General features: G+C 41.1%; 1 protein-coding gene across 1 annotated transcript; it reads left to right on the top strand.

The window, feature by feature from the left end:
- The first annotated feature begins 12,716 nt into the window (after positions 1 to 12,716).
- Positions 12,717 to 16,286, top strand: LOC146561806 (homeobox protein goosecoid-2-like). The gene is made up of 4 exons (XM_085294664.1): positions 12,717 to 13,002; positions 13,101 to 13,105; positions 13,192 to 13,398; positions 16,245 to 16,286. The coding sequence occupies exons 1-4, from the start codon at positions 12,717 to 12,719 to the stop codon at positions 16,284 to 16,286; spliced, it is 540 nt and encodes a 179-aa protein (XP_085150790.1).
- Positions 16,287 to 16,682: the final 396 nt, after the last annotated feature.

Below are 16,682 nucleotides of genomic sequence, written 5' to 3'. Positions count from 1 at the left end.
ACTGCCAGTGATCACTGTCAGCCTAACCATCGGGAACCCTCACGTTAACTTTTATCAAGTGGAAAAAAGTTAGCGTTCATCCTCCAGCTTCACTGTGTTTATGTTATGCTAATATGGAAGAAATATAGTATCATCAGAATTCAAGTATTTTTAGACATTGAATTTATGACACTGAATTTTTATCCTCCAAATTTCCCTGCAAAAATATTCACCTGCAAAAAATTTACCTGCAAAAATTCACCTGCAAAAGTGATGAACTTTAATGACCCAAGCCAGAGCAATCAGCACCAGATCGAGTCGAGTGGCTCTCGGCCAATTAAATTACGCTGTTTGATCACATGACACCGTTAGCCAGCAGTGTGTCTCCTAAAAGAGAGCTGTTTAAAGGTGAGTGATTAAGTTTTTCTCCTAAATAGAGATCATTACAGAACGCCTAGTCCTACTTAAAATCCCATTTATTTTATTTTATCATCTACTCGAACTAAGGAAAACGTTTGACTAACTCAAAGACACTTTCCACGCCTCCCCTGCCTGACTGCAGAGGCAGTTTTGAATTTAGGAGCAGCAAGATGGAAGCGGCAAACCCTGGCGATTCTCCGGTAAGTATATTGTTTTTTATCTTCAAGTTTGTCTTTTGAACCTTAATTTTATTTAAATCCGTTGCTCACGTATAAAGTACACAGACGGGGTCTTTGCTCAACTCGTCGGAGGCGTGTCTCACTAAGCGCTACATGCTAGCATCCTGCTAACCGAGCTACCCTTTACATGCTGTGCTTTAGAAAATAGGATACTCCGTTAAAAAATACTCCGCAGATATTGATAGATAGACGAACACTGCAAATATAATGTTGGAAACGAGAACGGCCTTTGGTGAAGTGGTAAAATACACCATGAATAGAGCCATAGAGTGAATGGCTGCCATGGTTGCAGAACAGCCTGATTTAATGACAAGAATGGGGAAGAGTGAGGCGAAGTGAACCAAAGCCACAAAACACGGTCAGACAAGGCGGCAAAAGGGCAGTGATCTGTCCGTCAGTATGAAGTTGGTGTGTGCTTTGGTGAACAAAAACTCCCAGACTGGTAGCAGGAAGATGGGAGACTCGTGTTTCACTGGAATAGTGGTGAATTAAAACATCCTTTGTTGGGGACATTTCGGTGTAAATGCATCCATACAGGTGAGACAGAGGCAGACCAGATAGTGAAGAAAACAAGGCAAACATTAGAAATATTAAAACGGAAATATAGGATTAATATAACATACAAATTGGGGAAAATGTAAGGAACACAATGTAAATGATATTGTAAAGTCATTAAAACAGCATACTCTGATTAAAAGAAACAGATAATTGGGTAGGAGGATGATGATGATTTGATGATAATAATAATAATGTTAAAGAACATGTACAAGATGGGTATGTATACTTGTAGCCAGAATACTATAAAGTTGTAGCATGCCAGACCATCTTGATTGAATGTAACTTCGCTCCACACAAGTTTTTATGGTAGACATATTCATATTGGTATCTAATAAATGATTAATTCTTAGATTTTATCAAACGTTAATTTATAAATTGTTTCTGTCTTTGTGTTTGTTTCAGATTATGCAAGATGTAATTATTCAGTCAGCAAGACACTTGCTGCAGTTGCTGACATCATCCAACTGAACTGCTGCTGTGATGAATCAGAATACAAGGTTTACTTTAGCAAGACTTAGGAGTTAATGCTACATTTAACTAAATTGTTATATATTTTGTGTCCAATATTGTCTCCATATGATTTTGTTTTTTGCAACATCTTGCAGAGAACAGAGTCAAGGTACCAGCTTGGTCAACCCTAAAAGACCATCTGTTCATCAAGAAATGACCAGGTGAAAAAGTCAAACTAAACACTCTGCATGAGCATGGAATTTAGGATGCAACTTTATATCTTACCTGCTCTACACTCAGGGCTTGAATTACAACAACTGTCAATCACATAAAAAAAAATATATACTTTTGGTAGTTCTGTGTCTGTCTCTCTCCTCCAAACCCAGATGGCTGCTGGTACTGAACCGGGTTCTGCTGGAGGTTTTCTTCTTGTTAAAGGGGAGTTTTTCCTCTGCACTGTCACTTCATGCTGCTCAGTGTGAGGGATTGTTGAGGTTGAGTCCATATGTCCTGCGAACAACTGCTGGGCAATGACACCATGCAATCTTCTGGGATTCCTTGGATAGAAAACCTGTGAACTGCACTTGTCCTTGGTCTTCACAGCTCACCTTTTTACTGTTTATTGAATCAAAATGCTCCAGTGACATGGATTCTACATTGTAACTGATGTGATGTTCTATAAAGTGGTTTTAAATTAAAAAAAGGCAAAAATTAGTTTGTTTCTTTATTCAATTTTTGAACAGTGATACTCATTCAGTAAACGCAAATTATTTACATGGCAGTGCACTATAGGCATAAATCTAGACCCCTAGATAAAACATGATGGCATTATAGCAGTGACGACGACTCCACAGTAGCAGGTGGGATTTTTCTTTTTTGAGGACGGCTCCTTTTACCTGTCACTACAGATGGTCTGTTTGTTCTGATCAAGAGCCTTTTTTTGGGCAGCTGAAGAGGGCAGCTGAAGAGGAGAAGTCTATCTTATGGCCAACCTCTGGCTGTATCTTGGTCATATTACCCAGCAAAACCCAGTATGCAGGTTCACCTGTAACAGTCCTTGTGCCACAGATCACTGTTGCTTCTACATTAAACAGAAGAGCAGTGACGTGGGTGCAGGTCTCCGTGACTCCGGCCTTACAGCTGCAGTGGGCGGCTTCAACCTTCCCTGTGATGCTCCACAGTGACCCATGGCTGCAATGCTGGTTCATTCAGTCTTTGAGAGTGCAGTACCTGAAACACACACACAAAGTTCTTGTCTTTAAATGAACTATGAGCCAAGGCTGACATAAATGTTTTTATCTACTTAATCATTAATGTAACAGTGATTAGAAAGTTAGCACATACATGTAATTTTTCATTTCTTTATGTGTCCATCTATAGAATGCTGCAGGTTATAGTGTAAATCTGCCTGTTCTGTCAGAAACCTGCTGCAGAAAATGAACCTAAAGGATGTAATGCAAGGATGTCATCACTTTCAAGATGGAGAAAGCATAAAGTGACAATTATGATCACTTAATATGATAAGGAGATTCTGCAGGTCATTAATCAATGTATAAAATTAAATAAAATTATTTTTAGTGACACAAGATACAAATATGGAAGCAAGATGTATAATCGCTCAGTTTGGGGAAATTGTGGGTAGCCTGCAAGAGCCTCAACTTCTCCATACCCACAATGTGCAACAAATGGGCACAGCTATCTTCAACAGTGGAACATTGGCCAGTTACTTCCAACTTTAACGCAGCTTGTAGTCTTGGAGAGCAGCACACCAAAACTGCATGCACAACTTCTGCTAACAGTGGAAACAGATTAAGAAATCCATGCAAACAGATTCATAAACCGAAAGAATATTATTTTACAGGATTAATGATCATATCAGCCGCTGGCTGATCACAAACCCTGAGGGTGTATACGAGAAGCAGAAGAAGCAGAGGGGATATCCAGTTTAAGTTTAGATAGTATTTGTAAAGATATTGACCATATCCTTTTCTGAAAGTGTGGATATAATGGATGGGGTAAGGTACTGACATGCTACAACTTTATAGTTGTTAAGTTCTGGCTACAAGTATAATAACCCATCTTGTACATTTTTTATTTTATTATTATTATTATTATTATTATTATTATTATCATCATCATTATCATCATCATCCTCCTACCCAATTATCTGTTTCTTTTAATCAGAGTATGCTGTTTAATGACTTTACAATATTATTTACATTGTGTTCCTTACATTTTTCCCCAATTGTATGTTATATTAATCCTATATTTCCGTTTTAATATTTCTAATGTTTGCCTTGTTTTCTTCACTATCTAGTCTGCCTCTGTCTCACCTTTATGGATGCATTTACACCGAAATGTCCCCAACAAAGGATGTTTTAATTCACCACTATTCCAGTGAAACACGAGTCTCCCATCTTCCTGCTACCAGTCTGGAGTTTTTGTTCACCAAAGCACACACCAACTTCATACTGACGGACAGATCACTGCCCTTTTGCCGCCTTGTCTGACCGTGTTTTGTGGCTTTGGTTCACTTCGCCTCACTCTTCCCCATTCTTGTCATTAAATCAGGCCGTTCTGCAACCATGGCAGCCATTCACTCTATGGCTCTATTCATGGTGTATTTTACCACTTCACCAAAGGCCGTTCTCGTTTCCAACATTATATTTGCAGTGTTCGTCTATCTATCAATATCTGCGGAGTATTTTTTAACGAGTATCCTATTTTCTAAAGCACAGCATGTAAAGGGTAGCTCGGTTAGCAGGATGCTAGCATGTAGCGCTTAGTGAGACACGCCTCCGACGAGTTGAGCAAAGACCCCGTCTGTGTACTTTATACGTGAGCAACGGATTTAAATAAAATTAAGGTTTCAAAAGACAAACTTGAAGATAAAAACAATATACTTACCGGAGAATCGCCAGGGTTTGCCGCTTCCATCTTGCTGCTCCTAATTCAAAACTGCCTCTGCAGTCAGGCAGGGGAGGCGTGGAAATTGTCTTTGAGTTAGTCAAACGTTTTCCTTAGTTCGAGTAGATGATAAAATAAAAATAAATGGGATTTTAAGTAGGACTAGGCGTTCTGTAATGATCTCTATTTAGGAGAAAAACTTAATCACTCACCTTTAAACAGCTCTCTTTTAGGAGACACACTGCTGCTAACGGTGTCATGTGATCAAACAGCGTAATTTAATTGGCCGAGAGCCACTCGACTCGATCTGGTGCTGATTGCTCTGGCTTGGGTCATTAAGTTCATCACTTTTGCAGGTGAATTTTTTGCAGGTGAATTTTTTGCAGGTGAATATTTTTGCAGGGAAATTTGGAGGATAAAAATTCAGTGTCATAAATTCAATGTCTAAAAAATACTTGAATTCTGATGATACTATATTTCTTCCATATGCTAACATAGCTGTGTCGCTAGCGATCACGTAGCACATCATTTTATACCAGCTAGCCCAACTTCAGTAACCTGACAAACGTCACTGCTGTTTAGTTTTCTGTCTCCATTTATGTTGGAAGTGATAGCAGAGCTGGTGTATCATGTTCAGGTGGAACATGATAATCTGTGAAAAGCATAAGGTTCAGAAAAATTATAGTAATTACAAAATGGTACATTTCAGGCTAGAATAGCAAAGGGGAAGCTGTCAGAGGAACGAAAGAGAAGGAACTGGGATGATCAAAAAAGAAGGAGGAGAAAACATTAACAGCCAGCCTGAGTGAAGAAAGAGTTTCTCATAAAGGGAAAGATGGAGAAATAGAGTGAAAGAGGGAAAAATAAAGAACATCAGTGATCTGAAAGGAAGAGAAAAAAGTCAGAAGAGAAGGTTTTGGAAACAAGCAGAGACAAAAGGAGAGAAAGTCCAGCAGCGTCTAAACACAACCACAGAGAACTTTAGGAATCAGGAGCAGGCAGCTGCTTGCTGGCGAACTATTAAGATATAGAACTTGCCATGTGCAAAAACAGAATTGTTATGATGCGTCTTGTGATATTACAAAGGTTGCTAAGGTTTAATGGTCATTTTGAAAGAAATAATATCTTGTTTTATATCTTGTCGCCTCTGTCAGTGCAGCCCAGGGTGGCTGTGGCTACAATGTAGCTTTTACCAGTGTGTGGATGTGTGTGTGGATGTGTGTGTGACTGGATGTGTAAAGCGCTTTGGGGTCCTATAAAGGCTATATAAATAGAGGCCATTTACCATTTTCTACTCGTGTGTCACCACCGTCAGCACCTTGTCAACTCCATAATATGGAGTTTTGGTTTATTTTTCTCTTTTGGAGAACCGAGACATATATTTTCCTCCCTCATGATCTTCCAATAAAAATAAGTAATTTCCTCAATAAATGTGTAATTTGCATTCTGCTTAATATGATTGTTTCTTATAGAGATTAAATACAAGCTTCTGAAAATATGTATGACTGTAACTCTAATAATAAAAAGCCAAAACAATCTTACTTTTAAATGTGGTAATTACTTTGAAAACACATGTGCATAAACAGAATAGAGAAGCTGCTAATAGTCAAAATAGCTGAAACAACCTAATTTAAAATATATATTTTTGCATTTCTTTGAAAAAACCTTGCACTTCTCCAGCAAAAACACAAATGATTAAAAAATGTTACACCTGGGAGACCAAAACATGGTGAGACAGCCACAACTTTGTGTAACAATTATATATAAATATGTTTTTGAAAAATCACAAAATATATTTTAGAAAATTAAAACCTGTTTTGTCCCTGATCTCAGGAATCACTGAGAGACGAGTAACACAAACAACCCTGGGACCACAGATCCAGAGTAAAACTGTTTCTGCACGTTAGCTGAAATCTAGGCTACATTCACGCTCTCAATTTCTGATGGGTGTAAAACAGGAAATTATTCTTCCCATGTCCGTGAGTCCACTGGTCTCTGCTTGGGTCCCAGTGATGTTAATCTGTGTTATCAGACCTTTAGCCTGAGGATCTGTGCAGACACCAGCGTGCCTTTATTTGTTTTACCATGAGGAATCATCTCCATAGAGAGCAGCAGCCACACGTGGTTGATTTGATGACCTGATGCTGCAGAGGTGAGAAGTAGCATGTCCAGGTCTAAGACCTTTGTTCTCAGTAGGAAAACGATGGAGTCCTAACTCCAGATTAAGAATGTGGAAGAGTTTAAGTATCTCAGCGTCTTATTCAAGAGGGAGGAAGGAGGGAGACTGACAGACTGCATTAGGTGAGAGGGCAGTCAACCCGCATTTCACTGCTCACCTTTGATCATCACTTTGAGTGACTAAAGAATGTGGCAGAAATCAGCTTCCACTAAAGGACTTCCTGTTACAGATAGCTCCCTCATTCAGGAGGACTTGAGAGTAAACCCACTCCTCCACCTTCCAATGGTTCATGGTTCACCTCAGGGACGTTCAACTCAGAGGGCACACGCTAAACATTGACCAGAACCAGGATGTGCAGCCCTTTTAGATGGCTTGGAACAGCTGAAGCAGCTGGTTGGGAGAGGGAGGTCTGGAGGTCTTTACTTAGACTGCTGGCCCTGGAACCTGACCTGGATGGATGGATGGATGGATGGACCAACATCAGAGTCTAGGCCCTCTTCCAGTTTGGCCCTGAGGGCAGTCAGACCTGATCCAGGCTCCACGGTGCCGTTAGAGGTCAACGTCTTTGAAAGTTCAGGAAGTGTCAGAGCTTTGAAATCTGACGATTACTTTACAGTCATGTCAGACTGAAAAGACTTATTCACAACCAGCACTGTCCCATCCAGCCCCTGTGTCTCTTTCTTCTTCATCCCTTGCTAGAAGCAGAGTTCAGCGCTCAGCTCCGTGGAAAGCTGGGGGCACATTTCATTCATTGGACGGAGTAAAGACGGGCGGATCTCTCTGAGGTCTCTGCAGAAGAAAGAGCTGAGTTAAATCAAGCGCGCCTGAAGAGAGATCACATTATTCAGAGAAAGACTTCTGTACCGCCTCAGGTGTGTGTGTGTGTGTGTGTGTGTGTGTGTGTCCTGTGGGGTATGCAGCACTGTGCTGTGAAGGTCGGACAGTTGTCTAATGACTGTCTAGCGAGTGTGTGTCTGTGAGACAAAGAGAAGAGAGCCAGAAGTCTCTCGAGGGTTATTTTAAATCATATACGTTACATTTAAGGCGGAAACAGGTGTAAGGTGGCAGCAGAGAGAAAGGGGAAAGACTGGTGTGCTGAGAGGGAGAGAGAGATGGATGCTGAATGACAGATAAGTCGGTGAAAACATAAAAGAGGAAAACACAGACGTTACATAATGGTTTTTACCAGCCGTCTGTCTGCGCCGCCGCCTGCTGGTCACAACGGTGAACTGCAGCGTCTGTGAACAATCACTCAGAGTCGTCATGATGTAAGTACGCTGAAAAATAACAGAGAGAGACCCTCTGTTGGTGCAACATCCATGAAATCAAATGCAAACAGGAGGAAGAATAAAACGTTTGAGCTGCACAGTTTCGTTTTGTTCCAAAGAGTCAAATCACAGTTTTAAAACAACTAAACTCAGGCTTGATTTTAAAGTGCCAAGCAGAAAGTAACACAGTAAGCTAACACCACATGAACACGTCGAGCCAGCTAGTTTAACAGTTTAACAGGTACTTTAAACTTCAGCTCCACCCTCTTGGATGGGACAGTTTGTTGTTCTCTTATTTAAGGACAATTTAATCCAATTCCACTTTAACTCATTTTTCAGAAATTTGCTGCAGTTTCGTTGGAGGTAAACGTCATACATTTACGATAAAAGGTTTTATTTGAAAATGATTTGCTCTAAGTTCTCATGACAGACCGGTTGTGCTACTTGCAGTACCTCCTGAGCCACCAGGGGGGCACATTTATAATTCATTAATTAGAAATGTTTTCTACGTTGATAAAAATGTCATCACTGCAGTTACAAATAATAGGACGTTAAAGACGGGGTCCAGGTAACTGTGTGAACACGCTAAAGCAGCACAGAAGTCTTTTACTGTGATTTCCTTCCAGAGTTTCTTCTAAAAATGAAAAAGGTGCTTACATGTAAACGTCAGACACACAGACTCAGTATTTCCAAACTCTCTATGATGAGTCATCCACGGAGCAGAGACTCAGACAGCAGCAGAACAACAGACTGAGCTCTGAACAGTTCTGATAACGATCCCAAACGCCCTCGCTACGATCAGCTGATCCGAGCAGACAGACAGAGGGGAGCGATCCTCTGCTGTCCTCATCGATAAATAACCAGCGTCACTCTTACCCCCCCCCCTCGTTCTGTCTCCTGTCCTCAGATGATTCGGGTCGTCGCCGGGTTCCAGGCCGAGGCTCTCATCCTTTATGCCTCATCACAGCATCTTTAAAGAAGGTGAACAGCTCATGGACACATTTTCTGAAACTTTCCTGGGCATTTCCTCTCCGCCTTCACCTGTTTCCTCTGTCCAGCTGTTCATACTCCACTGCTGATTATTTTTATTTAACCTTTATTAACACAGCTCCTCCCCCTGAAACTCCAGGTCTTATTTGTTTAATAAATGTAACATGTACATGTCAGGACGTTGTATTCTTCTTTCCCCGGGCTGATCGCAGATGGCTGCCCCTCGCTTCTCCTGGATAGTTCTTCCTGTTAAACGGGAGTTTTTCCTTCCCGCTGTCACCCAGCGCTGCGGAGAGGGCATCGTCTGATTGCTGGACTCTTTAACACTGTAGCGTCTAACAACATAAAGCACACGGACGTTGTTGGGATTTGGTGCTACATGAATAAAACTGAAGCTGCACACACAGCCCACTGTGATCTTATGCGGAGTCAGAATGGTGGAACTATTCAAAGATGTCCTTTGGGCTTAAACTATAAGAAATGACGTTATAGAAATTCTTTCACGTCATTCTTTGGTGCGGTATGAATCGCCACTGCGTCTTATTCTTTATCTGGGAATTATTTTTATTTCATTAAAGTGCAGCAGCAGGTCACCGTGGGTTCAAAGATGGTACTATGCCCCCCTGCCAGTACCCGGGCCTGCAGCCCGACCGAGCTCCGCTCTCTGTCTGTGACTCGTGGAGAAGATGCCAAGAGGAACTTTGCAATGAGCTTTGCTGTCTCGTTGCTGTTTGCCTTTTACTGCTGACCAGCGTTGAAAACCCTCCAAAAACAGACCGAGTGAGGCGTCGTAAAACGGTGCTGCTGAGGCAACAACGCAGTTAAAAAGCAGCCCAAACACAGACTGAAGGAACCTGAAAGCAGCTGATAAAAAGACGCAGCCAGTGAACCTGTGCAGAGCTGCAGAGTGCTGACACACATCCCCAAAACATGAACAGATCCAGCCCAGAGGAGCACTGGGCAGCAGCACTGCAGGCGCAGGGAGGAGACGACAGATGAGGAATGAAACGTGCCCAGAAGCCCTGCGAGTGAACCCCCGCCGCGCTCACTGACCAGCAGCCAGAACCAGACAGCGAAGCGGGAGGGAGGGGCTGGGTGTCTGGGAGCCCAGCTCGGAGAGCAGTCTGGGGCATCACCACGATTTGCTGATTCACGCTGAGAGCGACGAGGCAGACGTAAAGCAGTCAGCAGGCACAGAGGGGAAAGGAAGCTGCAAGGCAAATTAAACCCGCACGACAAAATAAGATCAGGTCCACGACCGCGGGGCCTGCGCACCCACTATCATTCATCTGCACGCGCTGAATCACGAGAAACGCCAGTTGTTGGGGCGGATGCTGCCTAAACCCTGTGGTGACCTCTGCCGTTCTCCTGATGCTTCAGACCAAGCTCGTTCCTTTCTCCAGCTTTTACCATCAGAGATGAACAAACACGATGCAAATGTCACAGTAAAGGTAGCACGTCGTCCAGCACAACTGGAGCCCTGACTTCGTTAGGGTCGTGTTATCCCTCTGCCTGCCTCCAGTGGACATTAGAGGAACTGCACGTTGCTGCTCAGGCTTGTGTCTTCACAGCTTGAGTTTCACGTCCAAAGCCACGCGAGGGTCATCTGCAGAACTTTATCTGCTCACTTAATGAAGAAAACACAGAGGAGCCAACAAATCCAGCTTTCTGTGAACGGACCAATTAAATCTGCTCCCCTGATATAAACACAAGCTGCATATTAAAGCTATATTTCTAACCTTCCTCCAGTTGAAATACCAGAGCCCTTATTATTTTATAGCATTTTGTCGTCCTCTATAATATTCAGACTTTACACAGACGGTGAGCACTTTTTGTATTTTTCCTTTAATGAGCTACTTTATTTGATCATATTTTATTTGATCAAACTCCTCTTTTTTGTGTTTTGGGCTGTGATTACTGTTCTGGATGTTACAGTAACCCTTTAAATGTGATTTAAAACACAGTTTTAAAAAGCTCAGCTTCTAGACTCTAAATCCAGGCTTTTCTGAGTTGTTTTTGTCTCTATCTTATCAAATCTCTGTAGAAACTCTGCACAGGTTTAAATGTTCCCTTTGATCTTTGAGAAGTTGCTCTTTAACTGTCAGTTTCTCCTTTTCATTTCTTAACGATCCCCCAGATTTGAGGAGGAGACTTCAAAGAGAGGGAAAAGTCATTGATCTGCTGTTGATTACTGATTGATCTTCCTTCACTGTCCTGTTCATGCAGGGGTCTTATTAGCCTGTATGTAAGATGAGATTGACGTGATGAGGCCAATAAAACGCTGCTTTCTACCTGTGATTAAAACATGACAGCTCCTCTAAACCTCTGATGGAAACTTTTATCAGACTAATGTCTGAGAGCAGTTTGAGGCGCTGAACCTTATTTTATGGTTGTGTTCAGTGTTGGATCCCTGCTGGGTTTCATGCTGGACTTAAGATGATCAAACCAGAAAAAAAGTGAGAAAAGCTCATCGAGCTTTTGATGCTTTGATGTCTCCAGTTTGTGAAATCTCCACATGATGAAAGCAGCGATGCACAAACACGCTGGTTTCACTCCAGAGCTTTCATGCTCTCGGAACCACGTGACCGTTTTTATTTCTTATTAAACTTTTCTTTAAAAAAAAAACCTAAAAGCTTTAACAGTGCAGGAGGCCCATCTGCCTGTTAGCAGATTTGTATATGTAACTAAAACTGGACTGCGGCGACATCTGGTGGTCACCAGCACACACTGCAAGAAATAAATACATAAAAAATAAAGAATGAAATAAATATACAACATATGAAATTCATGAAATAAATAATTTAAAATAAATCGTTCCTTATTAAATACAACAAAAATATCTATCTAAATATCATCTACATTGTCAAGAATGTTCATTAAGTAGATAAAAAAATAAATAATCATCTGGTTGCTTGTGTGACGGAAGATAAATACAATAAAAATAAACATAAATAAACGAATTTTATTAGAGTGTTTAATAAAAATAAATGGATAAAAACCATTTAAAGTTTTTTTTCAGTATTATTCGCTCTGCCTGCTTTCATAAACGATGATCCTCTCTCCTGTATTTTAAAATGTTTGTCAAAATACGGATAATTTACGGTAAAAGACCCGTTTTAAATTTACTTACTAAACATATCTCGAATATTATTTTAAGTCATATTCGAAGCTAAAGAATAAAGAGGAGTTTTGGTCTTTCAAACGGAACTAAAGGGATTTAAATGTAAAACGTCGTGAGATGAAAAGTAAATCTCGTATGTATCAAACTATTCTGTTCTTACACAGAGTTTCCAAATGTAAAGAAGTGTGTCTTTCGTACACTATGGTGTTTTACATAATGTGGTTTCATTAACATTTAATCTATGAGGGTTTGATTCGCTCCAGTCTTGGCTGTTGTCTCTGAGGCGTTTACAAACTGGGGTTAATTAAGATCCAAAGTCTTTCATCTTTTCAGAGTGAAACAAAAGTTGAACTTTTAATCAAAAACTTCATTAACAACTAAAACTGCGCCATCACTGATGAAGGAGCTCTTTGAAGTTACAGGTAACACACCCATTACAGAAGCTGCTGTCAGTCATCGTCCCACTTCAAACCATCAAAGGGTCAGGGGTCAAATCAAAGTCCAGATTTCTTCTCATGTCTGAATTCAGGAGCTGATTAAACATGTTAAAGAGCAGAAGGTGTTTAAAGGTGGACGCTGGAGCTCTCGGGTCACAGAGAGAAACCATGGACCGAGGCCGAGTGTCGGACTTCAGCATCGAGCGCATCCTTTCCCCGCAGCTCTGCCCGAGGCCGCCGCTGCAGGACTTTCCACCGAACGGGTATCACCGGGGGGTCATCGGCAATGTCAGAGCTCCCTCGCCGGTCCAGGTCCCGTTACAGGCGATGGGCTTCCAGCAGTGCAGAGAGATGAGCTTCGGAGAGGAACGATTCCGCTTTACAAACCCGCTGTCCATCAGCAGCACTTCTACTCAAACCCCGAGTTTACGCGCACTTCAGCAAAACCGTGCCGGTAAGCAGAGACTCTCACAGTTCAAGTTTTATTTCTTCACCAAAACTTTGAGACTCTTTTTTTAAAAATGGGAAACTTTTATTATTTTTCGGATTTAGTCACAGTCAGGATGTGTTTGCTGTGATATTCATGCTTCTGTTTGTCTGATTCTTTCTTCGCTAAAAGCATTTCTGGTCCTTTCCTCCCCAGATATGCAGCCTCTGGCGGGCTTACAGCGGATACCCGCAGCCCTCGGCGGTGCCCCCGCAGTCGCTTCACAAGTTCCGGGTGAGGACGGTGTTCACTGACAGTCAGATCAAGCAGCTCGAGGCGCTGTTCGAGATCACGGAGTACCCCTCAGTGGAGACTCGTGCCGAGCTGGCGAGGCGCACCGGGCTGAGCGAGGAGACCGTCAGGGTGAGTCCGACATGTTGATTTGGGGTGTGAGGCTGTCAGGCCGTGAGGAACGAACAAGTGACCGTCCGTGCGTAAAATCCCTCCAAGTTACACAAAAGGCTCCCAAGTTCCATTTTACTTTGACTCAAGTAATTAAAAATAATAAGGGTATTTTATTACATGCATACATTAAACACAAAGGCCTTTTTTTAATCTTTGCGCACAGAGCAGCCAGGGAATGAACAACATACGAATTCACTTTTTAGAAAAACATCATTAAACCAGAGTTTATGTTATTATTTAACAATTTTAAGATTCTGCATTTTGAAACGGAAAAAACAATAAAAATGTCTCATGCGCAGGCGCTGTAAATGGTGCATGTAATGACAGCAGACTCACTGATGGGGAAACTGAAATGTTCCTGAAATTTGACTTAATTGTTTTGACTAAATTTGACTCGTGCTGTAGCCGAAGTTTCATGTTTTGTAGAACTGACTCATTAAATAAGAGGAGAAAAAATAGTTGCCTGGAAAAGTTCGAAGACTTTTAAATGTTTATTATCAGTGAAGATGGACGGTGCTACGGTGATCCAGTACCTTTGAATCCCTTTAACGTTCCCAGTACTGATACTACACTGGTTACTAGTTTTCAGTATTGGGCCTTTTGAAACGTTAGGTACCTTCATGCCTTCCAACATACTGTAGCAGAGGCGGAGGCAGACATTTGATACACCCAGGGCTTAGCCCTAAAGGGTAGTATGCATGTGGGATGGGGGCGGGGGGTTATAGGCTCTGTTTTGAGTTTTGTTCAAAAAAGCAGGACTTCATATAGGTTTTAAATTAAGCAGCAAGAACAAAGTCGGGGCTAAACCCCAATTCAACCAGACCCAGAACTGATTCGGAATTAAAACAGGACTACAACAGTTCAAAATCAGGACTACTTAGGACTTAACCAAGACAGAACCAGAATCAGAACTAGATGATAGTAGCACTAAAACCTGCACTACACTTATTTTTTAATTCTACCGAAGTCCACTATTTAGATTCAGAAAGGTTCATATAATTATTTAGCCTTGCTGTGAAAACAAGCCTGCAGAACTTAATAAATGTAGAATTTGAAAAATAACAAACCTAAAAAGAAACATTAGGTACGAGATACATGAGTACCTATGATACGGTGATACTTTTGGTAAACAACCATTTGACTAACATGTGTGTCTCACCTGCTTATGTTCATCTCTGTTCTGTCCTCATTCTCCTCTCTCTCTCTCTGCTCCTCTCTCTCCCTCTTTGTGCTGACAATCAAGCCAAACACCAACATCATCAAATACACAGTTGAAACCAGATATTTATGTACTCTTCAGATAAAAACAAAAACACTTTTTTAATTGTAACATCATATCAGACTAAATGTTTATTTTTTTAGATTGATAAATATAAAAAACATATTTGTTAACTTTAAGAGTAAAGAGAGAAACTATCTGTATTTCTTAATTGCAAATGGCACCAAATTGTATTCAAACTGAGCCACACTTATGGAGCTCCACAATTCTTTTCCAGGTGTTTTGGTTGATATCTCTGGATTTTCCCATGTCAAAGAAACAGGCTCTGTGTTTTGCCTTATATCCACATCCACAGCTGTGCCACCAATTTACTCACATGGACTCTACTAACCAATCAGAAGCTTCTTCAGCTCAGAATGGAATCGTCTGCAGTTTTCTTATTAATTAACAATAAACTTAGTGTATATGTACTCCTAAATTTGATGAAAGAGATAAAAAAATAGAAAGCTCTGTCTCTCTTTATTCTGACATTTAACTAATTCAAAATATATTTCAATATTTATTTATCCAAAACAAAACAAGTTTACTCTAAACTGATGTTGTGCAGTAAAAAAATGTTCTTGTGTTTTCCATAAAGTGTATGTAAATATCTGGTTTCAACTGTCAATATACTGCTGTGTGTTGAAATTTTTGTTTTGCATAGGAATATACTGAACAACATACAAAGTACAATATATAAAATAACATCTACCTGAGTTTTTTCTTTGAAAGAAGCTCCTTATGTCCATTCTTGTATATCAGTGCATTACTGAAACCGATTTATTTAGCCGTGGAGGGTAACAACTGAAAATATGAAATAAACACACATGTAAGCTAAGACTCTCTAAAAAAACAGCAGTGTTGTTGTTCGGCTTTTCATGTTGCCATTTGTTGATTCACTTGAAGAGCAAGTAACTTAATATGGGTCAAATGATCAGTTTGATATCAATCTTTTGTGATACACCGTCATATTTACATTATTTGTACGGTACGAATGATTTGCTTTGGTACCTGCTCAAACTTCAGCTCTCCTCTGTCTGCCTGGCTGCGCTTCTCCAACAGCGCACGCGCAGGCAGCAGCTGCCCCGCCCCCTCGCTCAGTCGCTTAGTGTCTGAGCTCGGATCATACCAATATTAGGGGGGATTTACGCACAGTCGTAAATTCCCACAGTGTGCACTATGTGCTTCGAATATTGTGTGTAGTTTTTGTTTTATACAGTTGTCAGCCAGGCATCTAACTATGAAAAAATTACACTCCAAAAGACCCCGGGCTTCTGAAAAAACAACCCGGGCTTAAGCCCAGTAAGCCACCCCCCCGCTCCGCCACTGTACTGTAGTGTTTGAGTACTTTAGACCTTTACCCGGTATTTCTAATAGATGAAGACCTGTGAAGGATTAGTACTTCACTAAGATTGCAGTTTGTAGTTCAAGATTACAGTTTTGGTACTGAACTGTTACATTTTCGTAAGCTGCACTGTCCTCTCAGACCGAAATGCGCACGCATATTAGAATCACGAGACTAACTCTGTGTCTCCTTCGTTTCCAGGTGTGGTTTAAGAACCGCAGAGCTCGGAGGAAGCGTCAGTGAAGCTCGCTCTTCTTCTCCGAGAACATCTTCACCTCCCAGACTGCCCGCCTGCTGTTCACCTGAAGCCTGCTGTTCACCCTCAAACCTGCATTCTTCTTAATGGCCAGTAGGAACACGACCCTTATTTATGACACTGCCCCCTGGTGGCAGTACACGAAAAGACTTTACGCTGCACATTTCTGAGCCTTGTCTCAATACCACGATGAACCTCAGGAAGAATGAATGATGAAATGTTTCGTTCAGACTGTTTGACCTAAAATTTAATTTATAAAATTCTTCTTTTTCTTTGAGCATTCAAAAAAAAAAAAAAAAAAAAAGCACCTTTGAAGCAGAGTTTGTAACTTGGAGAGGTTTATGAAAATAAATGGAATTATGATTAAAATCCATAATATCCAG

Source organism: Mchenga conophoros, linkage group LG12 (genome assembly GCF_057382185.1).
Source record: "Mchenga conophoros isolate Kocher_MC1m ecotype Shallow Benthic linkage group LG12, M_conophoros_male_GT1.1, whole genome shotgun sequence".
Lineage (NCBI taxonomy): Eukaryota > Metazoa > Chordata > Actinopteri > Cichliformes > Cichlidae > Mchenga > Mchenga conophoros.
Note: the sequence above shows the minus strand (reverse complement) of the source record. Positions and strands in the feature narration are given on the sequence as shown.